This window comes from Lissotriton vulgaris, chromosome 10 (assembly GCF_964263255.1).
Source record: "Lissotriton vulgaris chromosome 10, aLisVul1.2, whole genome shotgun sequence".
NCBI classification, from domain to species: Eukaryota; Metazoa; Chordata; class Amphibia; order Caudata; family Salamandridae; genus Lissotriton; species Lissotriton vulgaris.
The window spans coordinates 271326700-271353745 of NC_141698.1; the positions used below are offsets into that span (position 1 = coordinate 271326700).

General features: G+C 44.0%; 1 protein-coding gene across 1 annotated transcript in view; it reads left to right on the plus strand.

Annotated features, from left to right (window-relative positions):
- The window catches only part of LOC147685114 (cyclic nucleotide-binding domain-containing protein 2-like), an 827522-nt gene that overhangs the window by 657218 nt on the left and 143258 nt on the right, over positions 1 to 27046 (plus strand). The window contains exon 10 of the mRNA XM_086942419.1: positions 1188 to 1338. Within this exon, the coding sequence (XP_086798545.1) occupies positions 1188 to 1338 (151 nt within the window). The remainder of the gene's footprint in view (positions 1 to 1187; positions 1339 to 27046) is intronic.

Below are 27046 nucleotides of genomic sequence, written 5' to 3' on the forward strand. Positions count from 1 at the left end.
CAGTTTCTTGTCAATAGTCTTTATCTTTGAGGCATGTTAACAGTACTGGCATTGGGCCTCTCCTACACCAGGGCTTCATGTAGAGAGCCAAGTTGGGCAACAGGGATCCATTCTCTATGAACACAATCAGTACTGCACTAGATCACCTGCTATCACTGTGGACATGTGGGCAGACCAAATGCCCTTCTTGTGCTCAAATAATATATTACATTGGGTAGACTAATGATCTTGTTAATTCTGAGGAGCTTGGGGGATCTGAAAGGGGATTTTTCCCACTTCACCTCCTTTCCTGGTGCTCCTCAACTTGCCTATGTTCATAATTCAGACTGACTCATCCTCCCCAGTCTTCTATAGTTAAATGGGTTCTCTGCGCGCAGGTGGGCAAAGTGAACAGTGGCTACAGATGAAGAAGATTGGAAATAGTAGATGACCTCTTTTCCGAAACTAAGGCGTCTCTTCTGCAGATAATGCTGGAGATATTTGTGTGTTCATCTGTTCATTAATCTTTCAGGTACAGTACACAAAAGCACCAAAATTACAATTATTCAGCTGTAAAGAGCCTTTCAACTGACCATAGAATCTCTCAAATATTTGCACATATTGCATGATAACATGAAACGCTCCTTGTCTTTAAGCATAGTACATTACACTAGGACACACATTGACACACTCATCCTAGTCTTAAATGAATCCCATAACCACCTCCAAGACATTTTACATCCCCTTAGTGATCCAAAAGACCCATCCATGACAACTTCACGCCTTCCCTCCATTTTATGTTTTTGGTGTTTCGGGTTACTGTATACTTCATCACCATGGGGTAATATTCTAGATACAATTATTTTGTTAGCACCTTCACTCTCTCATTGCTTTAAATGTTGATACAAATCTGCAGGATGTTTGACCTGTCACATAATTATTTTCTTGTTAATTTATTAACCTTTACCCAAGCCTTGACTTGTTCAGATGCTTTGGAAAGGAATTTAGGAGTCGAAGTTTATGATACATTTTCAATCTGTATGGTAGATCCCACAGCCTTAAGTGCCTCCCATTCCATGACTGAATGTCTTTTTTCAGCTCCCTTTGCTAGCAAGCCTTCTGGTGATGATTTTGTGGGTCTTAAAGTTGTTTTTAGAAAACCTGGGTTGGTCAAAGGACTTAAGATCCTTTTCTATTTGCTTTTTCAGAGACTGTGACTCTTTTCTTGAGGATCTTTCTAGGAAGAAGACCCGCCGACTGGCACAGCCTATGATCCCAGCAGCAGGGGCAGATCTACCCAGCAACCTAGTAGCATCAGTATATCTGCGCATTGATGCACTTTTGCCTGGACAATATTTTGTAAGTCACTGCACATACTGGTTTCTTTTTTTAAATTTCGTAGATCTTATTAACAGTGTTTACTTGGAATGTTTTTAAATCTTTAGAATCCCTAGCTCTCAAATGTCCAGTCATGGAACTTGATCTTCAAACACAAATCAAGCCCACACAAACCCAAGAACAGGTCCAGGGAATTACACGGCAAGGCAGAACCAAGTTGTGTGATGGTTTGCCTGAGTTTTGCAGTTAATTATGTAGGCTACTGTAGGAGTAAATGCAACATATTCATTCTGTGGGATCATTATTGAACTACATCACACTTAAGGACACTTGGGGCCTGATTTAGAGTTTTGCAGACAAGTTATTTTGTCAAAACATGACGGATTTCCCTTAGCCCTTGTAATAGGGCAGATTGGATATCTGTAGTTTTTGTGATGGAGTAACCCATCTGCCAAACTATAAATCAAGCCATTGTATATCAATACAAACAAGAGACCAAATCTAGGAGTCTGGCTTAGTATATGCTGCTCATGTAGGCAAGTGTAGCACCCTGCACTAATCCAGACAACCCTTATGGTGATTCTAGTGGTCTTAGACAACCTGAGAAAGCTCTTTAAGTGGTAGCTGTGGAGAGCAGCCTTCAGGCTTAGTTCAGAAGGAGTGTAAAGCAGCTTGTTTTACCAGATCTTAATCTTATTGGTATAGGTTAAGTGAAAAAACCACACAATGTATTTATAAAAATAGGTATTTATTATAAGACACACACTAACACACAATGCACACAATACTTTACAATAAAAACAGGTAAGTAGCACGAATACACAGTGGTTGCCAGGGGGAGACCAAACCATATACTGAAAAATTAGAATGTGAACCACAACTGGAGTCAAGACTATACTGAGAAGACGTAGAAGTACTGGGGACCCAAGGAACCATCAGAGGTAAGTACCCAGGAACCTCACAGAGGGAGGGTGCAAGTCAATTCAAGTCAATGGGGATGTCTTGATTGTAATTTTAAAGAAGAAGGACCCTTCCCAGTGGACCCAGAAGATACCCCGTGAAAGACAGAAGGTAGAAGAGCCACCCCACCCTTGGATGTCCTAGAAACCAGGATATCTACACCAGAGAAGCCGGTGCATAGGTGTGAAGTGGCGTTGGAAACCGCTGCCACACTCAATGGAGGACTTCAAGAAGATGCCGCTCCTGAAGAAGGTGAAAGTGTCTGGTGGAACTCAAAGGTGGATTCAAGTTGAGAAGTAACAGCAAGCAGAATCATAGTCTATGCTAATCAGGAGTGACCATGAGGCACGGAAGACGAATGCCCATCGATGTCGGGAGATGCATGAGAGTTGTCGATGACCTTGGAGCTACAACTGTGTGGACCAGGCGATGCTGTGAAAGACCAGGAATCGTTTAATTGATAATTAATTATTAATGGTAATCAATTTGTATTATTTCATAATTAATTTTTTAATTGGTAATTCATTTTTATTAATTGGTAATTATTTTTAATTAATTTTTTATTGGTATTGATAATTAACTTAATTTAATTTTAATATTAAATCATTACTTTCCCTACTGTTGCACTCTCTGGAGTGGGAATAGTAATCTTTACCCCTACGCTATCCAACGCTTTCCCTACTGTTGCACTCTTTAGAGTGGGAATAGTCATTTTTACCCGTACGCTATCCAACGCTTTCCCTACTGTTTCCCTAACTGGAGTGGGAATAGTAATTTTTACTCTCCCGTATCCAACGCTTTCCCTACTGTTGCACTCTCTGGAGTGGGAATAGTCATTTTTACCCCCCCCCCCCCCCCCCCCTCCCCCCCAGCTATTCAATGCTTTCCCAACTGTTGCACTCTCTGGAGTGGGAATAGTGATTCTTACCCCCCCCTCCCCCCCCACCCGCGCGCTATCCATCGCTTTCCCTACTTTTGCACTCTCTGGAGTGGGAATAGTAATTGTTTCCCCTACGTTATCCAACGCTTTCCCTACTGTTGCACTCACTGGAGTGGGAATAGTAATTTTTCACTTCCGCTATCCAACGCTTTCCCTACTGTTGCACTCTCTGGAGTGGGAATAGTATTTTTTACCTCTACGCTATGCAACTCTTTCCCTACTGTTGCACTCAATGGAGTGGGAATAGTAATTTTTACCCTCCCGCTATCATACGCTTTCCCTACTGTTGCACTCTCTGGAGTGGGAATAGTAATTGTTACACCCCCCGCTATCCAACGCTTTCCCTACTGTTGCACTCTTTGGAGTGGGAATTTTTACCTCTACGCTATCCAATGCTGAAGTAAGCCCACACAACCACAAATGATAGGACAGATATCATTTATTAGCCATTAGTCACAGGCGCTCCCAGGAACTGACAAACAGAAATCCTAGGACAGTATTCAAAGCTAAACATTCTGTAACCATAGGAATGGAGAGGACAAGGTAATGTTCTGATAAACCATAGACATAGAAGATGGAAACCAGATTACTACAATATTTCCCTTCTTTCATAGAAATCAAAACCTAAAGATATAAAGATGAAATAAAAGGCAAAAGGAAGAAACTACAGAAATAAGAAAGAGAAAATAAGGAGAATAGAACATCATACCGTGAAGAAAAAGAAACATATGACATATGCATTCTGAAGTTTCAATAAAAAACTAATAACATCAAAACCCTATGTGTCATTAGCATTTAGTAATTACATTCAGAATGTGTCATTTGCATTTAGAAATTACATTCAGAAACTACATAGCGTGTCATTTGCATTAAGAAATTACATTCAGAAACTACATAGCGTTGCTACTACATAGCATACCAAAACTACAAGTCCATGCGTTTAGGAGAGACCCTAATCCTACTGCTCCTCCTAGGAGGAACATAAACCAACTTAGAATCTTTTTTCCCAACAATTTCAATTTCTGTATTTTTCCCTCTGGTAGCACGCCCCAGCTGAGAAACAACCTTCTGGGGCAATTTATAGACACGAACAAGATTCCACCAGTTTTTACAATTAACTCTCACTGCAAATTTTGTAACAGCATCAACTTGAACTGGTGAACCAAATTTAGATAGGCCTTAAGGAACATTATGTGGTGATTTGATTTTCACCCAGTCACCAACCTTTATGTTGGATACAAAGTCTCTCTGAATGATTGTTTTTTTATGACTTTTAACAACTTGACCTGTTTGAAGCTTATTTACATTCACATCAGTATGAGATTGACTACTTGTTAAGGAACTCTCCTGAGTCGATTTATTCTGTGAAGATGAACCCCATTCTCTCATCCAAGCTGGACACAAATGGAATGAAGCCTCTCTTCCTCTTAACAGTTTGAACGGACTTGAACCAGTGGTTGCATTCGGAGTTGTTCTATGTGCCCATAACATACTTTGAACAGCCTCCTTAATGTTAAAATCAGAAGAGACTGGCCATTGTATACACCACACCAAAATACGGTTATTCCTCTCAATAAAGCCATTTGCTTGAGGATGATAAAGAGCCACCCTCTTGTGAACTATACCCGATTGAGACAAGAAGACAGACATCTCCTTTGAAGTAAACTGAACTCCATTATCCGAAATGATCTCTTTCGGAAAACCCTCCCTGGCAAATAGACTTTGAAAGAATTTGATAACCTCATTAGAATTAGGATCAGACATGAAATGGACCTCCCACCATTTACTAAAGTAATCGGCCACAACCAATGCAAATCTACATTTGTTAGGTAAAATGTTGAATGGACCCACAAAATCCACCGCCAATTTCAACCATGGCCCATCAAGCAAAGCCACTTGTTGAATCGGAGGGGAAACAATCTTAACTACTTTATCACTTGAATTGCAGATTAAACAATCCTCTACATTAGCAGTGATTTGTTGGTCCATAGAGGGCCACCAGTAAAAATTACGAATTCTTTTCTTTGTGTTAGTCTGCCCCAAATGTCCTTCATGTCCAAAGTTAATTAAAGCAGACCTTAGTTTCTCTGGAGGTACGAATTTCTCACCCCTCATAATCATACCACCACCTTCAACAGTTAACTCATCACCAACCTTTGCAAACGGATGAAATTCTTTTTCCAGTAAATTTTCTTTAGGCCAACCAGTGATAATGTAATGTTTGACTCTCTTCAAAACATTATCTTGCTCCATAGCAGCAAACCATTCATTCTCAGAAAAACAACCAACTAAACACGCATCCACAGCAGCAATCAAGCAATCTTCATCTATATTTTCTTTGAAATCATGTTTGGACATAGGTACCGGGAATCTTGACAAGAAATCTGCACAAGTATTTTTCCCACCTGGTATGTGCGCAACATGAAAACTATACTGTAAGAGTTTGCTACTAAGTCTTGCTATACGCGGTGTATGATCTTTCACAACCTTTCCTTGCAGAATGGGAATCAATGGTTTGTGATCAGTAAGAAGATTGAAATTCCTACCCCACAAAAAACATTTAAACCTCTCAATTGCCCAGCAACAAGCCAAAAGTTCACGCTCAATTACTGAATAGTTCTTTTTACTAGGTCTCAAAGCCCGTGACGCAAAGCCAACGGTAGATTCTTTACCATCCTTCACTTGTGAAATCATACCACCTAATCCAAACAAACTCGCATCGACTGACACAGTACATTTTATATTAGTATCAAATGGTGTTAAAATATTACATGATCCTAATTCTGTTTTTAAATTCTTAAATTCCCTTTCACAGATATCATCCCATTTGAAAATTGCCCTTTTTTTTAGCAAATCTCTCATATGTGCAGTCTTCATAGAGAAACTGGGAATAAATTTAGAATAAAACTCGCACATTCCCAAAAATGAGGAAACCATCTCTTTAGTAGTCGGACTAGGAGCATCAACATTGATTGTATCAAGCCCTCCCTTGGTACTATACCCGCTCCTGAAATCTGATGTCCTAAATATTCAATAGATTGCACACCAAAAATGCATTTAAGCTTATTTGCCACAATACCATTCTGCTCTAGTCTTTCCAACACTTTAGACACATTAGAATCATGTTGACTTTTAGTTTTCCCAGCTACTAGGATGTCATCTTGGTAAACCACAGTCTCCACAACACCTTGTAAAACTTTCTCCATAACCCGTTGAAAGACTGAAGCTGCACTGGCTAGGCCAAATGGCATCCTCTTAAATTGAAATGTTCCACTAGGAGAAACAAAAGCTGTGATGTGTTTACAAGAGGGATCTAATTGCACCTGGTGATAAGCCGAAGCTAAATCAATTTTTGAAAAGTATCTAGAACCCGTAAACTTGGAAAGAATGTCATCTATGCGAGGCAAGGGATGGGAATCTATCCAAATCTCACTATTGACACTGCGAAGATCAATACAGACACTCAAACTACCATTGGGTTTGCGTCTGACCACCAAGGGAGATAACCAAAGAGAAGACTCAATGGGTTCAATGGCTCTGGATTCACACATTTTCCTGAGCTCATTAGCCAAATCATCTCTGACACTATGAGGTACCGTCCGTAACTTATGTTTGATAGGGATGGCACCTTCTTTTAACCTTATTAAATGTTTAAAACCTGAAATGCATCCTAAACCATCACCGAATACCTTTGGGAACCTATCAAACCATGAACTGCAAGTATCCTCAAACTCACCATCTTCAACCACAGAAACTTGATCTTTCGTGCCAGGTCGAAGTTGCATTTTGAACAGGCCTTGGTGGTACCAACCAAGAATATTGAGTCCTCTTTTAGCCACATAGACTTTACCTTCAATTGTTCTTTGTCTAAAAACTAACGAAGCTTCAAAGAAACCTGACAATTCTATTTGCCTACCCTCATAAGATAGTGGTCTCGTGTCAGGTGGGTAAAGTGACCTTTCTTTCCACGTCTTTTCAAATAATTCATCAGTTATCATTGTTATACGTGCCCCTGAATCAACCAAAAGATCTAAAGGTTTTATGTCTACCAACACTTCAACAATAGGATCTACACAATCTTCCGTTTCATCCTTCACAACCACCACCAAATCTGATAACGAGCTCACCACTTCCCCATCACTCTCATCTTCCTGTGTTTTTTCTCTATAAACTGTATTGACAGTATTCTTTGAGTTACAAACCTTTGCAAAATGTCCTTGTTTACCACACGTATGGCAAGATGCATTCTTGGCTGGACACATTTTTGCATTTGGAAAATGTTTAGCAAACCCACACTTTGTACACACATTCCTTTGTTTTACTTTACTTTGAAAAGGTTTAATGCTTTTTGAGTCAGAATTCCCTTTATATTCAACTTTAACCGGTACCTTTGCTTGAGTTTTAGTGTTTTTCTGAGTAACTGACTCTTTTACAACATTGACAAAAGAATCCTTTTCAGGTTTCAATTCTTTTTTAGCTTTTTGTGAAAGTTCAATACTTTTGACAATAGATATAGTCTCGTCTAATGATGGATTTTTAAGCGTTAATAATTTCTCATGAACTTTCCCACAATTAGTGTGAACAACAATCTGATCCCTTATTAACTGTTCAGTAAATTGTTCAAATTCACACTCTGACGCTAAAATTCTTAAAGCAGCAACGTAAGCTATAATGCTTTCACTTTCCTCTTGTTTTCTAGTAAAAAACGTATGTCTTGCGACAACCAAACTACTCTCAACATCAAATTGTTTCTGTAAACTGTTAACTGTCTTCTGATACTCATCTAATTCTTCACCATTGCCACCTAACTGCGTTACGGGTAAATGTTCTAACACAGCTTGCCCGTCGAAACCAAGATTATGTTCAAGAATAAAACATTTCCTTTGCGCACTAAATCTGCTGCCACCAATTGCACCTAAATACGTTTCAAAAGCTCTAAACCATGCTTTCCATTTCACAGGAAGATAGAACGTGTGACGATGTGAAATCACGTCTTCTCTCTCCACTGTTCTTCCGGAATGATTCCACTTACGTCAAGACAATCACCAATACTATCGCAGTGTTCCAAGACGTCATCAGTTGTTATAAACAACAGGCAAGAGTAGATCTCCGCTTGAGGAAAAAAACGTTAAGTTTGCCAAGATCGCGCAACAGCTTACATTACGGTAAAAGTACTCTTTTAAACACGCGCTGCCGATATAATCCAGGCTAATGTTTTTTCCCAAGTTCAAGAGTTATATTGCATGTTCCGCAGATTTTTCCCAGTATTGAAAATATATGAACATGCGTTTTACCGTTAAATTGCCTTGCTGAAACAGTATTTTCAAGAATTAGACAAGCTTGAATGTGAAGCTTTACTCACAGTTCTCTTTAGAGATGTCAGCTGGTCCTTTCATTTGTAGAGAGAACAGGTCTTTTCCAGGAAAGCTTCAATTAATGCTTACCACGCAAGCAATGGTGCAATGAAGCCAGGAATACCATAATTTATACAGCAGTTTTTCTCTGTAGTAAGGCTGATGTAAACTGCTCCTTTAAAACGCTGAGATCACTGATCCCATCAGCGTGAGAGTTGAAAATTAAAAAAAATATATATTTCACGATATTTTTCTTGCAATTTAACTCCAAGGACAATTCAGCAGCTTGAACACACGTGGGTTAGGTGACTAATGGCCAGTCCTCGTCGCCAATTTGAAGTAAGCCCACACAACCACAAATGATAGGACAGATATCATTTATTAGCCATTAGTCACAGGAGCTCCCAGGAACTGACAAACAGAGATCCTAGGACAGTATTCAAAGCTAAACATTCTGTAACCATAGGAATGGAGAGGACAAGGTAATGTTCTGATAAACCATAGACATAGAAGATGGAAACCAGATTACTACAAATGCTTTCCCTACTGTTGCACTCGCTGGAGTGGGAATAGTAATTTTTACCCTCCCGCTATCCAACGCTTTCCCTACTCTTGCGCTCTTTGGAGTGGGAATAGTCATTTTTACCCGTACGCTATCCAACGCTTTCCCTACTGTTTCCCTCACTGGAGTGGGAATAGTAATTTTTACCCCTACGCTATCCAACGCTTTCCCTACTGTTGCACTCACTGGAGTGGGAATAGTAATTTTTACCCTCTCACTAGCCAACAAATTCTCTACTTTTTTTTACATTACATTTATTATTTTTACATTTGAATATTTTTTACATTATTTTTTTATGTCCTCATAACCACCATGTAGACGTAATGCCAAAACGAATTAACAGAGATCAGCTGTCTCAGTTTATCAGAAAACTGGAAGGGACACAAGGATAGTGGGGGCCATCCATCCCTCAGCTGTCGTCAGCGTTCCGGAGAGGCACAGAGTCCACCATTTACCCAGCTACGGTAAACCTTGGTGTAAGTGACAGCCAAATCGGGCCGGACTAAGACCGGGTATCGGTTGTACCGATGGTGCAAGCAACAGGGGCACCATAGGAGATCAATCATTGGACCCGGGGGGGAAAAAAAAAAAAACCCCGGTTAAATCAATGGACCCATGATAATAAATGCCAAAAAGCCCTTTTGCTCTGGTTGCCCGACCTGGCCAAATCAGTGCGTGAGGTCTGCAGGACTGAAACTTGCCAGTATCTGAAGGTAGGAGATGAAGAGTCCTTCCATTTCCTGCAGATCTCCCTTCTTGCTAACAACATTGCATAAAACACTAGGCTTTTGGCTGAACTCTGTACACCCTCCAGGACGCCAAATATCACAAGAGATAAGTCTATGGTGACGGAGGCTCCCAATGATGCTGTGAGGGAATTGCCAATCTCCTCCCAGAATGTGACTAAGCGAGGGCATTCGAAAAACATATGTTCATCTGATGCAGCAACAAGCCCGCATTTAGCACAAGACACTGAATCACCTTTGGAAAATTTAGACAGCCTAAGAGGGGAATAATATGCCCTATGCAGGGTGAAGATGTGATTCCTGCGTAGCCAAGAAGGCTTCACAATGTTCCACAAGAGTCCAAATGAAGCCGACCAAAGATCCTGCAGATTGTGGCCCGTCAGTAAAGAGCCCCACAGCGACTCCGGCAGAACGAAGTCGCCATCCGACTCCTCCATATAAGATTATACCACTTAGATACTTCTCTTTTAGCTGGACCGAGGTTTACCAGGTTAGATACCAGTGGACTATATCCTCCAAGTCTGGACTTTCTCCTATTGGCGGAAGAGGTTTTATAAGCTTGAGTGCAGCTAGCCATTTGCTAATATTTGAACCGTGAGAGGTTGGGGCCGATCTTGGCCTGCAGATGTTCCCACGAGAGGAGATCCCCCTCATAAAAGAGGTCTCCCCAAACTTCCAGGCCTGCCTCTCTCAAAGGAATAGTTAGACTGTCTTCAAGCCAAGCGGGGCTTTCAGGTAACCCCCATAACAGTGTTTTTTCACAAAGGTAACCTTGCCTTGTAGATTTCATAACTTCGGCTCATGTTCTTGCAAGACCTTGCAGAACCTTTAGCTTGATTTTTTTTTTAAACTTGGGATTACCAAATGTAAAAAGAAAGCTGAGCGATTAACTCTTTCCCTGTCCAACATAGCTGCAAACATTGGGCCCACCCCAGAATCTGTGGGTATTTTCAGCAACATTCGGGAATGGGATAATTGGAAGGCCCATGCATAAATCTTCAGGTCTGGAGCTGCCAGGCCCCCATTATCCCTTCGCCGTCGTAATTTTTTCCATGCTATTCTTGGGAGATGTTTATTCCAGATAAAAGATGAAATGTTAGATTGAAACTTAGTTAAAATAGCTTGATCGAAATATAAGGGAATAGTATTAAATAAAAAAGAAATTTTGGGTAGGATTGACATTTTAATAAGGTTGGCCCTTCCTAATAATGAAAGTGGCAGGTGCGACCATAATTGGAAAAGCTTACAGCATTCTTTGACAACTGCTGATGAGTTAACCTGGACAAGTTTATTAATGTCCTTCACAATCGTCAAGCCCAAGTACCGCATTGAGGTGCCTGCCTGAAACTCTGTCACACAGTCATCATCATTCCAGATCAACATTTCAGTCTTTGCCACATTGATCTCATATCCTGACATTTGTCCAAATATATGAGCCAATCTCAGGATAGCCGGGAGTGCAGTGGTAACCTCTGATGTCAAAATAAGCACATCATCGGCGTATAATGCTACCTTTCTGATCCACCCCTGATAGAAAAATGGTTTGATGGTAACCTCCTCCCTCAGTTGTTGCGCGAAGGGTTCGATATAAAAATCGAAAAGCAGGGGGGAGAGCGGGTATCCCTGACGGGTCCCCCTTGAGATAGAAAAAGGGTCCGACAGGTCTCCATTAACTAGTAGACGCGCAGATGGATTATTATACAGCAGGCTTACCGCCCGGCGAAACCCCTCACCCACGCCGAATTTGGCCAAGGCCTCCGACAGGTACACCCAGGTAACTCTGTCGAAAGCCTTGGTTGCATCCAGCGTGAGGGCGGCCAACGGAAGATTGCTAGTTATTGCCATATCCATTGCGCCAATTAAATCATATGTCAATTCATAGAGTTGTCTTCCTTTCAGGAAGCCCTTCTGGTCAGAATGAAGAACCGACGGGGCAATCGAGGCCAGCCTAGTTGATAAAACTGGTGAAGATTTTATAATCCACATTATTTTAAGTATGTTTTATTTAATGATTTTTAATATTTAATTAATTTTATAATTTTTTTAATACATTTAAAAAATTCGATATTTTAGTTAACTATATTTTTAACATTATATATTTTGGATTCAATATTTTGGTACTTACCTGTTTGTAGATAGGGATTCGATATTCTGTACTTCGATATTTTGGAGTCGATATTTTGGGCATTCTATATTATGTCCCTCGATATTAAGTCACTGAACCCACCAGGATATCCACAGAAGTATGGATAACCCCAACCTTTGCACTGGACATCGTTATAGGAATTATGAGGGCCATAAATCACCAGTCTCGACCATCAGCACAGGCCCAAAGGCACAGTTGGCATCATATTCAAAGCCTTTTTCAGCTGTACCATCTATACAGACATCCCACCAGCTACATGGAGCACCTCACGTTCAACATACGAATGCAACCAACTTCTCCCTGAGTGTAGCCATTGTATACCAACCACCAGGACCCTGCACCAATTTCACCAGCAACATTGTGGGCTTTGTCACATCCTGCATCATTAACGGCAGCCCCTTCATCCTCCTCAGAGGCCTTAACTTTCACCTAGGAGACCGTACCGACCTAAACTCTATGGCCCTTCTCAAAAATGTTAACCAGCATAATACTGAACCCCCTCATACCGGCGGACACCTACTGCACACAATTTGCTCCTCAATCAGCAACATCACAGTCAACAAGCCAACAACTATGTCCTGGACAGACCACGTCATTGCCAGTTTCAGCATTCCAAGTCTACACCTATCACCACCGGATGTGCCCACCAGAGCTGGATAGGCATCACAGAAGAGGACTGGCCTTCCACCCCCTTCGTGCACTAACCTGAGCACACCTGCATCTTGCCAAAATCCATAAGAACCTCAACAGCTGGATCACTGCATGTGCCAACATCCTAGTCTCCCTCAAGCAAAATTCAACAGCAAGAGGCCGAAATAGGAAACCTGGTACACAGAGGAACTCGCGCTGCTGAAATGTCACTGCAAACAACTGGAACGCAAATGAAGAACAAATCAAGACTAAATCAAAGAGAACTAGCTACTGGGTAGAAACTCCTAGTGTGTGTTTGTTACAAAGGAAACAACATTGTTTTTTAAGAAGACCCTCACCCACCAACCTAGTTGGTGGCATGCTTCATCATCGGATCCCACCCAAGGCACCGAGTGTACCTTGGGTCTGCTTCAACGCCTGGTTACAGCAGAGCAGGTTTTGAAACATGAGTGTGCAGTGAAGGTGAGTTGCATGAGAATTAAAAAACTGTCCGCAGGGTCCCAGAATTCAAAAGACTATTTTAATGTAGGGCCCTTAGCAGTGGTTAAAAACTGAGAAGTGGATATCAATGGAGATGATTAAAGACTCAGGTATCCAATGTGGTCGACATGTTTCAGCCAGGTCTCAGTATTAAACTGGCTTTCATCATGACCTATGTGCATGAATTTAAAAGAGTGGTCTAAAATAAAATGTTTAAGACCAACTATGTGGCGCACATGCTAAGGTGCGATATGGGGTAGATGATGGTTTCCTCTAGTGGCTGATTTCTCTGAGTCTTTCAGGAATGCCCCCCCATGAGTTCCATGGGGGACCCGACCTATTGGCACACTTTCATCAAAGTCAGGGACCCGGTTCCCGTACCTACTGCAGCCGCATCGGAACTCCGTTTCTGCACTCATCAACGGATTTCTGATGCAGCCGTAGTAGGTTCAGGAAGCGGGTCCGGTATTTTACCAGGGAGAGCGAACTAGCTCTAGTTTTTCCTCCCTCTACCCCTCTTGATATTATGAACACATCAAGACACCCCAGATAAAGATAAAGATATCTTCAAATATGCCCTAAGATGCTGCCACCAGTAGATATGGAACACAAAGCACACAGCTCTTGCAGATAGAATTGACACTGGCACAAACAACAGCAAAGAAACCACAAAAGATTTCACTGTTCTTCCTGTCAACACCTTTGCAACAAGCACTCGGAATCCTTCTGTAACAAAATCACTTGCATATACAGCAAGTTTGAACCTCTCCCAGATCCTGTCACCAGCGCAACTCATCTTCCACTCATGGCTGAAGAATGAACCTTGACTTCATGGTCCCCTGTCACCAAAGTCAAAACCATAGCTACCCTGAAAACCATCCACTCTAGAACCGCATCTGATCTTTGCACCCACCACACCCCCACCACAGCCCCCACCAGAGGCCTCATTCTGATCTGAAAAGCACTAAACCCATCCATTGGCTCAGCTACCTAGAAAAAGGCTACTGTCACACTCCTGCTCAAGAAACCATCAGCTGATCTAGCCACAATTTACAGACCCAATTCCCTTGAAGACATTAGTCAGCTAACGCCTCACTGACCACTTCAGCAACCACCATTTCCTTGCCGCCATGCTGTGTATATTCAGGCCAAACAACAGTACAGAAACAGAACTCATTGCTGCCACAGACAACTTCCACATGATCTGTGACAGATGAGACACATCAACTCTCCTTCTCCTGTACCTTTCTTCAGCATTTGACACGTTCTCACACTCAATCCTCATCAGGGGCCTATTTGAAATTAGCATCCAAGGACCCGCTCTCCAATGGATCTGCTGCTTCTTAACTGGTAGAACACATGCTGTCTGATTGGCACCTTACTCTACAGAAGTCCGTAAACCCATCTGCAAGGTGCCTTAAGGTTCATCGCTCAGCCCCAACCTCTACAACGCATACGTACTCTCTCTGGCCAATATCATCCGCACACACAACATCAGCATCCTCACCGACGTTGATGACTTGCAACTCATACTCTCACTCTTGGACAAGACCCCCAACACAATATACAAGTTCACTGCCTGCATGACCAATGCTGCTAACTGGGTGAAAGCCATTTGTCTCAATCTCAACACCTACAAGTTAGTATAAAGAATCTTCAATAAGAACACCTTGCCATAGGACTCCAACTGGTGGCCAACCGAACTTGTACCCACGCCCACAACCAGCACCCATGCTACAAACCGCGGAATCATCACTAATGCCCTATTCAGTCAGTCAGTCAAAAGTACTTTATTCGGTTAATATTAAAACCATAAAAGCATACTAAACATTACATGCAATTGAGTTGTAAAAGCCATAAATTACAATTAAAATGTACAAACATTGGGTGCATTCAATAAAAAAAATCAATTCATTTTGAGTAATTTCATAAAAACCAAATTTCCAAATTGGAACATCATTAAATTTAGTTAATTCAAACTAGTGCATGAGAATGAGTTACACTATCTTATTTTTCCTCTTTAGTCTGACCGCTGCGGTGAGAAAGCAATTGGTGAGCTCTTACAGTCGGTTTAACTAACTCCCTTTCTTCTCTAGCCATAGCAACCATTAACAAATATGAATCCTATACCCAATTAATATCCCCTTTCACCAACTTTTCAGGCGAGTTATATAACTCAGGTCGGCCCAATTTCACTATCAACTTATGGACATAACTCAGGCAGGGGATACAATTCAAATAATCAAGAGCTAGACAATCTCTTAGATTTTCACGGTTCAACTCTAATTCAGGGTTTAACCAAGTGGAAATCCACTTTAACAGAGGTGCAATGGCTATTAAATCCTCCACAAAAGCAGCTCCATTCTCCTGATGGACAATATAGCCAGATGTGGATTGTGGGACAGATAAGAGTTTTCTAAAAAATGTATTCTCAACTACTTGAAATGCCTTCGCATTGCTAATGCCCCACATGTCCGCTCCATTCATCACGAGGGAGATACATTTTGCTCCATATATTTTTAGGAGAGCATGCATTGGTCTGGCCCCCGGTTTACGTGCAAAGTCCAAGACAGCTGATGTAGATCTGGCCAGGACATTTTTTTCGCTTGTATTTGTGGTGTCCATGTACCTTGATAGTCAAAAATTATACCTAAGTAGGGAAAGGTAGAGACCCTGGACAACACATTCCCCCCGCAATGGAAAGTTTTAACCCCTTTCACTTTACATCCAGTTATCATAATGTGGGATTAAGAGAAATTGACACTGAGGTCTAAAGATTTCATAAAGGCAGCAAAGGAATTTAAGAGAAGTTGCAACCCTACCGCCATTCGTGCTAAAAGGGCGGCATCATCCGCGTAGAGAAGTGCCGGGATCAGGCGTTCCCCTACACGCAGGATGCCTTTACAAGCTTTACCTAAAACTGAGTCCAGATTATTGATATAAAGGGTAAAAAGTAGAGGGGCCAAGATGCACCCCTGCCTAATACCATTGGCAATACATATTCCTCCAGTGCGATTGCCCATTTGGTCATATCTCACAGTGGCAGATAAATCCCTATGCAGATCAGGGAGGAAATGCACAATATTTTTGTCTACACCTAGTTTGAGGAGCATAACCCATAGTTTGAACCTATTCACTCAGTGAAAGGCTGAGGAAAGGTCCATAAACGCCAGATAGAGTGTACCCTTCTTGGCTACTGTATACTTCCCAATCAAAAGGAGTAAATTGAGGCATTGATCAATTGTGCCCCTGCCTTTCCTGAATCCAAATTGCAGATCTGAGAGTGTTTTAGTTTCGGCTAGCCATCCCATGAGTTTACTAAGTACCACCCTACCAAGCACCTTAACTGCCGAATCAATTAGGGAAATGGGTCGATAACAGCTGGGATCCCCTCTGTTTCCCTTTTTGAAGATCGGTACTATTACTGACTCAGACCACGTACTGGGTAGTCCCGATTTACAGGCATTATTAAAAACTTTATACAAAATTTTGGACCACGTCTTCACATCAGATTTAAAGAGATCTGCTGGAACTCCGTCCGGCCCCAGGGCCTTATTGTACGTCAATTGATTTATGGCCTCTGTTACTTCTAGCTCTGTAAAAGATAAAGTATAAGCTTCAATCTTAAATGTGGTATTAGCGTGACATTGGGTATCTTCACCTTCATACACTGATTTAAAATGATTACACCAGGCCTGCTCCTGGATACCACAGTCAAGGGGATTATTAAAGGAGTCTTGGAAAAAGGGTTTGATGACCACTTCCCAAAATTTGGCGCTGTTTTTGATAACGTCAGCAGATAATAACTCATTCCAAGCATCATTTAGAATCTCCTTTTTCCGGTTTGTTAGAGCCACTTTGTAAGTTTTCCTTAATGCTGTTATAATGGACTTATCCGGTGGATTTAATTTCAAAGCAGCCAGCAGCTTCCGATGGGCTACTGGACAATTGTGGTCAAACCATCTCCCCTGTTGTTACCTGCACCCTACATGGCCGTATGAGATCAGAGGCTATCTGGGCACACATTTTAGTATAAGCCACAAGAACATCCTCATCCCCAGCACTTTCATTCAAACAAATAGACATCTCACAACCTGCCTTAATCAGTAGATTGGCATGGAAATCCTGTGGCACCACCAGGCACCATTTGGTTCTGCTGGCCTGGTCTGTGGGCTGTATATCTAATTTACCCACAGTTCTATTAATTTTCTCAGGTTTCTTAAGATCATCCACCAAAGTCAAAATGACCGGATTATGGTCGCTAAACGTAGACCAGATCACAGTGTAGCCACTAACCCTGGTGATCAGCGCTGCACTGATAAAGATATAATCAATAATTGAACGCATACCCTTACCCTTAAAAGTTGGAACAGCTATGCCCCCGTTAAATATGTTTGGATAAATTAGACCATTTTCTGCCACCAATTCCTCCAAATAAACTCCCTGCGTCGAGTGTTCAAAGTGAGTTTCTCCTTGATCTGCTGGGCCAAGGCTATCCCAAACATAGCAGTTTTCATTGCAACAATGTACATTAAAATCGCCTAAAACAATAACCGAATAGGAATTCGTGTTTTTCTCATTATATAGTTCAAGAAAATAATGCAAACTGACCAAATGTTCATTCATAAAACCTCTATCAAAAGAGTTATAAAAATTGACAGCAAGGAGAGTTCGAGCATTGGTAAGTGCAATCTGTACTGCCAAACAATAGGGTGAACCTGTTTCCAATTTGGTTCGAGTACCTGCAATTTTCAAGGAAATCAGGGTCAATAACCCACCCTTTGCCCTCCCCATAGTGGAGGCTATCGCTGGTGTCGAGTAAGTGGTATAGCCATCCAAACAAAAAAGATTATTGGTATCCCATGTTTCCTGTAACCCAATAATGTCAGACTCACTTAGGAAATCCCTCCACCTAACATCATCTGACTTATTTTTTAGCCCCGCTATTTTACAGCTAATTATCTTCGTACCCTCATGAATTTCAGTGAGTATTACCCCATCCCTGTTGGAAGTGCCTGATGCTAGGGTTTCTTCGGTTTGAACCAACCTACTATGTATGAAGTTTTTGGTTAATGCTGATGGACCCAGTCAATCTATCTCCTCCAGATTTGTGAATGTCTCAAATCTGTTATGGGTAGGTACGATATATTCGTAAATTCCCTGGGCTTGTGTTTTGTCAGTTCGTTCAACCCTTCCTCCTGCCATTGGTGGTATACTTTGATAAAAGAACCCTAGAGGTAGAATGCTGATGCCATCCCCACTTAAGTGCCTGGTTCCAGCCCCATCTAAAATCAGTTGTACAATCTGCGGAGACCCAAAATTCAATACCACGCAATCACCTCTACTGATTTTAACGGAATTACCTATCCAGGCAATCCTACAGGTCATTTTAAATTCTTTGAATAAACGACTACCCAGCCCTGTTATGACATTTAAATGGTGAAGCGCCTTATTCTTAAGAGAAACACAATATTCCTCCACTCCAGTTTGCAAGGGGGGTACGTTTGACAAAATAACAGTATACAGCGTGGCATCAGGAGGTACGTTGAGCCGATTGACAATAATGTTCTCCCTGGTCCAATACTTTATTTGCGCCCCCACATGGGTCATTCCTCAGCCTCTCATTAGCTTGTGAAACATGCCTATTACCTGAAATGACTGGGGGAGCTTGAGCAAAATTAGTGGAGCCTACGTCAGCCACAATTGGAGGCTGGTTTGACACAACAGCTGATTACCCTGTCAAGGCAGTGGGGCCACTAGTCCTTCCACTAGATGGGGTAGGTTGAGGAGAAAGGCGCTGATGCTCTATTTTACGCAATCTAGAATCTATGTCAGAGAGTTTAGAAGAAATAGGTTTAAGCATTGCCAATGATTTTTTCTTCGAATTTAGCTAAAATTCGATCTTCCAGGTCACATGGCACCTGCCTAGAAGAGCCCTGTGAACGAATGCCTGTTGGGCTGGGTGTACTTGGGACGGCTACCTAATGCGCACAACCTTTCTTACCCACTAGTTTTTGGCACTTTGCTGACCTGATGTGTGGTAGCTTTCCTTTTTTTAGCTATAGGGGTAACAACACCCTTCCCTTCCTTTGCATAAGTTAACAGTTGCTGGAGGGTCAGAATTTTAGAGGGGGAGGGGCGGGTAGGGGCAGAGACCCCAACTATATACGATGGATCATCTAATAGTGCAGCCAATGATAGAGTTGCCGGTTGCCGCATCGATTCAACATGGACATCCGATGTTTCTACTATTTCTACTGTTTCTGGTATCAACAGAGGGCCAGTTAGGGAAGATCCAGCGGAGACACGACGGGGATCTAACGAGAGTCTCCTTTGGGTCAGCTCTATCTCATGATTAAGTACCGATTCTGCCCTTATAAGGAAAGCATCAAGAGTTCCTATCACCCCTGATCCCCCTGCCCCCTTACAACTGCCCTTGCTCATGATTAACAGTTACTGATGTACACAAATGTTAAAATAAACAAATAACAAAAAAGTACAGTGCAACTTAGAGTTCAAAGTCACTTACCAAGTCTTTGGAGACATGAAAATGCAGATGTAAAGGGGGTGGCCCAGCCCTGGCTACAACGGACGCGGACGGGACTGCCCTTGGCCTGGGAAGCACCCGGGCACGCCCGTGCACGTCCCGAAGTGCGGGAGGCTCTAAGTGATTTTAAGCGCCTCCTGGCGCTTCTGTGACATAGTTTATGGGCACAAGCAGAGACTGCTGGGAAATGCAGTCCTTCGCCTCGGCCGCCCGTGTCCAAACCCGCGAGGCAGGCGTCAATAAAACGGCAATGGAGTCAGCGTCGTGGGCCCCTCAGCAAAGCAGCAGGCAGTCCAAGGACCAGCACAGGGAAGCCAAAGAACAACAGGTAGAACCCATGCTGCGGGAGGCTCTAGGTGATTTTAAGCGCCTCCTGGCGTTTCTGTGACGTAGATTGTGGGCGCAAGCAGAGACTGCTGGGAAATACATTCCTTCACCTCGGCCGCCCGTGTCCCAACCCTTGAGGCGGGCGTCAATACAGCGGCGATGGAGTCAGCGTCATGGGCCCCCCAGCAAAGCAGCAGGCAGTTCAAGAATCAGCACAGGCAAGCCAAAGAACAACAGGTAGAATGCCCTATTCACCATTACGCTGAGATCATCAAGCAACTCACCAAAAGACTGCAAACCATCCAGAACTTGGTATCCAGACTCATCCCCAATCTTCCACACAGGACTCGCATCACACAACATCTCAGTGAGCTCCACTGGCTGCCTATGCACAAAAGTGCTAATTTCAGACTCCTCACACACACATTCAAGGCACTACACCACTTAGTGCCCACCTACCTGAACTGTCACATTTCAAGCCACCACCCACTCAGACACTTCCACTCTGCATGACTCATATTCTAATACACCCTATGCATACACAGAACCAGATTTAATTAACCAACCTTCTTAAGGCAGGACTAGACACACACCCCTGTTGAGAGCCAGGGTACCCTTGCAAGTGAAGGTGCGCTTTGCAAGTGCACATAATATAACAAAGTGCTTTACAGTCTGTGCAAAGAATATGTATCTGCAACCACACATGTCAAGCATGGAAAATGTTAATACCCTATAACCATTTGCTTGTAGCGTGTAATGCTGTGGATTCACATGTGCCACCCTTCTCCATCCAGTCTTCATCCAAGCAGCTGATGAAAGCAGATGATCTGTAACATTATTTTACATTACATAGTGCACCTTAGACTTGTCCATGACTTTACTATACTTATACTATAATTCTACTGAGGGGACGCAGTCTGTGGTGGACCTGTGTCTTAGTGCATTGTGGTCTAAGAGAGCAACCTCAAGAGGTCTTATGGCTCACACTTTCTCGAAGAAAAAGAAATTGCAAACATCTTGGCCCAAATCTGGGTGACAGGAATAGGCAAAACGTGAATCTACAGCACTCAGTTGTACGAACAAATGATTCTCATCCAGGGGATACTCATAAATAGTCATAATCTATGAATAATCCCCGCCTATGTGCGGGATCCCGAAGCATATAGAATATACAAATAAATATATATGTATATATATGTGAAAACATATATTTGCAGCCTAAAACCTTTCCCAACTGGCAAAATTGCATACATTAGCATATACACAGTAGTAACTCTCCCAACCCCCAAGGAAGAAAGAGAGAGCAGTAAACATTTGCATACAACAATGCTTTATTGCCATAGGAAAAACCTGTAATTGCAGGCATTTGCCAGAAGGCTGCAGTAGAGTATAAAGCAACAAAGAACACTGACACCTTGCCTTTAAGGCATTAGAGTAGGGGTACCGTGCCTTTAAGACCTGAAGGCGACCCCCTGCTCCCATGGTGCACCACAGGTGGCAGTTGGGTCAGTTCTTTTTTCCGGCTCTTTCTGCTAGGATCCTGGAGCTTGAGGTCCTCCGTTTTTAACTGAAATTGTGATTTTGAGAGTTTTTTTCTCAGAAAAGTCGACATCTTCTGGCTTATTAAGGCTTCTTAATTATTTTTTTGTGGTAACCCACAAGAATGTCCTGTCAGAATGCCTGCTTTGTTCCGGAAAAGTCCTTCTTGTGACAAAAAGATGGCTCTGGCTGACTCACACTCAGTGTGTATTGTGTGCCTTCCATCTGCACACAACCCTGACCAGTGCCACCACTGTCAAAATTTTTCTAGACGGACTCTTCGTGACAGGGAGAGAATTAGACTTCATGCCATGCTGGAGAAAGACAAAAGTCACCAGGTGGGTGCTCCTGCAGTCCCCAGGTCTTCTTCTGCAAGCAAGCATGGCCAAAAACGGCGTTGTTCCGCTTCTCCTGCCCCCAGAAAGAGGAAGAAAGGTCAAAGATCTCCGTCGGGGTCGCCGTCGAAGAGGCCCAGATCACCATCGCGACGTCGAAGGTCTCCGCCGCAGTCACGTAATTCGGCGTTGAGACGCCACACTTCGGACTCGAAGTCTGTGGCTGCTACCATCTCTAAGTCTCCGTCGACGTCGAGGCTTCCGTCGACATCAAGACACTCTTTGCCGCTCCCCAGGGGGTCAGCGTCGAGAGCTAAGACGGCTTCCAGGTCGCTGCCGGCTGGTGGGCCGCCGTCGAGAGGGTCTTCAAGATTGCACCATTCGACGTCAAGGAGGTCGACGTTGAGGCGATGCCAGGAAAGGTCGCCGTCGACACAACGTCGAGGGTCATCGTCAACACAACGTCATGGAGGCTCTCCATCTGTTCGACGTCGAGGATCGACGTCGAAGTCACCGGCTCGAGAGCATCAAGACCCCGCTTGACGCCATTGGTCACACAGACGTCTTCGACGTCGAAACGTTAGCTGTCAAGGGATCAGGTGATGGTCGTGGTGGAGTCCCCTGGTTCCAGGTCTTCAGGAGACAAATTATCATCTCCCGGATTGAATATCGTTGAGATCTCCCCGAAACCTTCCCCCAGATCTGCGGACAGATCACGCTTGTGTGGTACCTCATCGTCCTCAAGGGGCTGTCTCTGGCAGTCACAGTAGTCCAGGCTCGGATTACTCCAGCACATATTCTCCGTCTGCCTCACGAATCCCGGCCAGACCGTCTTGGTCTCCTCGGAGGCCCCGGGTTTCAGCCAGACCAAGATCTCCGGCCAGATCACGTTCTCCAGTACGGCCAAGAACACCTATCAGGCCAAGAACTTCTCCTAGACTGAGATCTCTGTCAAGGCATCGCTCTAGGTCCAGGGACCGTCACATCAGGCATTGTGACAGGCCCCATAAGAGGCGGCGCACAAGATCTCCATCGTGGTCATCTTCCACTAGGTCGTCTTTCCGAGATTACTCTCCAACCTTTTCCTCAACGCCTCCTTCACGTGTCTCTCCAATTGATGACATCGCAACTTTCTCAAATGTTCTGGGCAGGGCAGCAAAAAAGCTCAATATTACGCTGCATACCCCAATGGTACCCATCATCATCGCATAGTGCCCAGACCTCTGCTGCCCCTGGTTCCCGGCCTCCTTGAACCGGCTATGGCTACTTTCCTCACACCAGCGGTGGTGGGGTCTGTTCAATCTCGGATAGCCAAGAAGTACAAGACCCAGGCGGAGGATCCCTTGTTCCTCAGATCTGATCCTCCTGCGGACTCTATAATTGTGGCGGCTGCCATGAAGTCCCATTCGGGCACTACCTCCTCCTCGGTACCACCTGAAAAAGACAGCAAACTCATGGACTCGTTTGGCAGAAAGGTATGCAACATCTCCTCTTCATATATGAAGGTAGCTAGTGCCTCTGCCTTACTTGGAAGGTACGACAGGTCCCGGTGGGACTCCTTGACTCGCTTTACAGAAAAGCTTCCTAAGGAAGATCGACAGGACTTTGTTGAAATTATACATGAAGGAGGGCTCGTAGCCAATCAGGTCATCAGCGCCACAGTAGATGCCTCTGAACTTGCGGCCCATAGTTACTCACATGGAATTTGCTCCCGTCGTTCGGCCTGGCTCCACCTGACAGTACTCAAGCCGGATGCCCAGAAAACGATATTGAACCTCCCCTTCAATGGTACTTCTCTTTTTGGGACACATGCGGACGACAAAATGTCTAAAATGAAAGCGGAAATGGACACTGTCAAGGCTGTGGGCTAAGAAAAGCGCAAGAAATTCAAGAAGCGCTTTCGCCAGGGAGACAGGAGGTCGTTTCAGCAGAGGGTTCAAACCCCTCAGTGGACAGCCCAGTCTCAGCAGAAAACGCAGTTTCAGCAGCGGCGTCCTGGCAGAGGCAGAGGCAGAGGCAACAATAACAAACAGCAGTCTGCCTCCCAAGCCCTGAGCCTTTGCTTCCTCCACGACTGTTCGCCACTCAGGTGGGAGGAAGTGTTTCTCATCATCTGGCAGAGTGGAGATCCATAACAAAGGTCAGATGGGTGCTGATTATTGTGCTGCATGGTTACTTGCTGGGGTTCAAATACCCCCCTCCGCAAGTCTTTCTACAGGCAAAGCATCTTCCCCGATTCCACAGTCAACTGCTGCAAAACGAAGTCTCCGTCCTCCTCAAAAAGATGGCCATAGAGGATGTTCCCCCCATGCAAAGAAATCAAGGAGTATACTCCCTGTATTTTTTTGTAAAAAAAAGAGGAACAGTCAAAGAATACAGGCCCATTCTGGATCTACGGCTGCTGAACAAATTCACCCAAAAAGAAAAGTTCTGCATGCTCGCCCTGCACCAGATCTTCCCGCATGTCCATCAGGGAGGCTGGATGTTTGCCATCGACCTGCAGGACGCTTACTTCCACATACCAGTGTCAGTAAAGCACTGAAAATGTCTAGGGTTTCAGATCGGACGCCATCACTACCAGTATCGGGTGCTTTCGTTTGGCCTGAAATCTGCACCTCAGACATTTTCCAAGTGCATGGCGGTAGTGGCTGCTTTTCTTCGCAAAAGAAAGATCTTCGTCTATCCATATCTAGACGATTGGCTGTTAAAAAGCTCCACTCCGACTCTGCTTCAGAACCGTCTGTTGTTCTGCCTCAAATTGATGGACTCGTTGGGTCTTCAGGTCAATCTAAAGAAGTCAGTACTCAATCCTTCCCAACGGATTCACTACCTGGGTGCTTCCCTGGACTCGGTACAGGCAAGCGTGTGTCCTTCGGAGGAGAGGTTGTCATCTATGCTCCTGAAGGGTCGCTGTGAGAAAGTGGCTCTGTATATACTGGACTAGAAGGAAGTACAGTGTGTATAGAGTCCACCAACCCCAGAGGTATAACAGAGGTTCAAGTCAGATCTGACCTTACTCTCCAAAGTGGTAGCTTGGTCGAGCAGTAAGGCAGTACCAGAGGACAGTGTAAAGCATTTGATGTACACACTCAGTTAGCAAAAGGTTTCACACACTCAAAGACTGAACTCTAGGCCAATTGTTTGTATATCCAAAGATATTGTTGTTTTATTTTTAGAACCAACAGTTATAAAGATATACTTTTCAAGTTACGAGTTCTCTCATGTAAACACTTTGCAGAGGAGCAATAAGTTTGTACACACAATAATCACGGGTTAGCTAATAAGCATTACAGTACTGAACCACACTCTAGCATTGAGCTCAATGGGTTTTCATAGGAAAGTACAGTTGATTACTTTATGGATTACTTTGGTAGTTCCAGGACTAGATCTTGGATTCAGTCCTGGGGTCTAAGCTGAAACCAGATTAGCAAAAACGTTTTAGTTACAGTGATAATTTTTCCTGAATATAAAGCTGTTTTGAAAGTTCACACTTAGAAACTTTTCGAGGTGATTCTCACATGTTATTGAATGGGAGGAAATTGAGGTTACAGGTAAAGTACGATTGCGTTACTTTTGTAACCCAGCACTAGTCTCCTAGGGCCAGCACTGGGGGCTTAACTCAAAACAGGTAGGTAATTGCGTTTCAGTATTTCGTACGATTTTTAAAGAATATTTGCAGTTTTCAAAAGTAGAAGAAATTTCATAGAAAAGCAGACAATGGGTTCCTATGGAGAAAATACAGGTTACTAGTAAACCCGCTAGGTATTACTTTTGCGGTTCAGTACTGGGCTGAAAGGTACAGTACTGGCTTCTCTCCTGATCACAGGTGAGTATTTTCGAATTCGGACTTTGGCTGATTTTATAGGAATATTTTTAGTTTTCAAAACTTCACACTTAGAAAATGTTCGAGTCAAAACTGGGTCAATGTTATCCAATGGCAGGTAAGTGAATTACCGGTTTCCAGGTAAGTACTTGGTTGGTGAAGTTAGGGTTCTGGGCATAGACTCAGGGGTCCCCCAGGGTCAGGTGAGTACAGTTAGTTCAGTCCCAGCGGCGCAGGGGCGGCCGGGTGCAGAGGTAGGTAGGCCCAATGTTATCCAATGAGGGAAAGGGGGCCTTCGGTTGGTGGCTGCTGGCGAGCAGGCCACGTGGCTCTGGGAGCTGGGCTCCTGGTCACTTGCTCAGGGCAAGAGGGGAAGTAGGATAGGGCAAAGAGGTCACAGCCAGCGGCACTCGGGCGGCTGGGTGCAGGGTGCTTTTGAACCGTCGGGCGCTCGATGTTATCCAATGAGGATCTTGAAAAAGGAACAAAGGCTGCAGGCTCGGGGACAGTGATTCTCCAGGGGAGACCAGCACTTCGAGAGGTAAGATGGGATGATGGAGCACAGGTAGGTAACCCAAAGGGTGGCACAGGGTGCCGCGGGGCACCTGGTGCAGGGGTGTCTTTGGGGTTCAGAAAAGCTTACCCTCGGCTGGTCGCGGTTGGGGTGGCCCCTGGTTCTGAGTCTGCAGGCGTCGGCTGGGCCGTCGAGGAGGGTCTTTGGGCACTGGACTTCGGGTCCCAGTCGCCGGGGGGACGTCCTCGTGGTCTTGGTTCGGGTTGGCCTGGCCCAGGCTCGGCTGGTGCAGAGTGGGCTGGTCCAGAGCTTGCTGGTGGGCACCAGGTGGGTTGTTGGAGCAGAGCCTCTGCTGATGGGAGTCCCAATCGTCGAGAGGGTCAAGGCAGGCAGGTCCTCTAGGTGTCCCAAGGTTGCTGTCCGCGGAGGTCGCCGGGTTTAGGCAGGAGCAGTTTCCAGGATCAACAGGCCGGTAGGGCTGGGGCCAAGTCAGTTGTTGTTGTCCTGTTGTTAGCAGCTGCACGGCGGGTCTTCTTCTTCTTGATCTTCTTTCTTCTTTCTGATATCGGGATCGAGAGGTTGTACCCACAGTTACGCTATGCGAGCAAATTTCCGAGTTCTTTGACCAAAAAATTAAAAAGGTGTACGACTCTTTTGGTCCAGTAATAAAAACAGTGAAGCAGGACCTTGCGAGTAATGGCGAGCCAGGTGAGACCTTCACCCAGTTCATGTACATCCCCCTGAGTGCGGTAAGGCAAGAACTTATCCGATGCAAATCCGGTTCCCCCGACGACCCTTGCCCAGC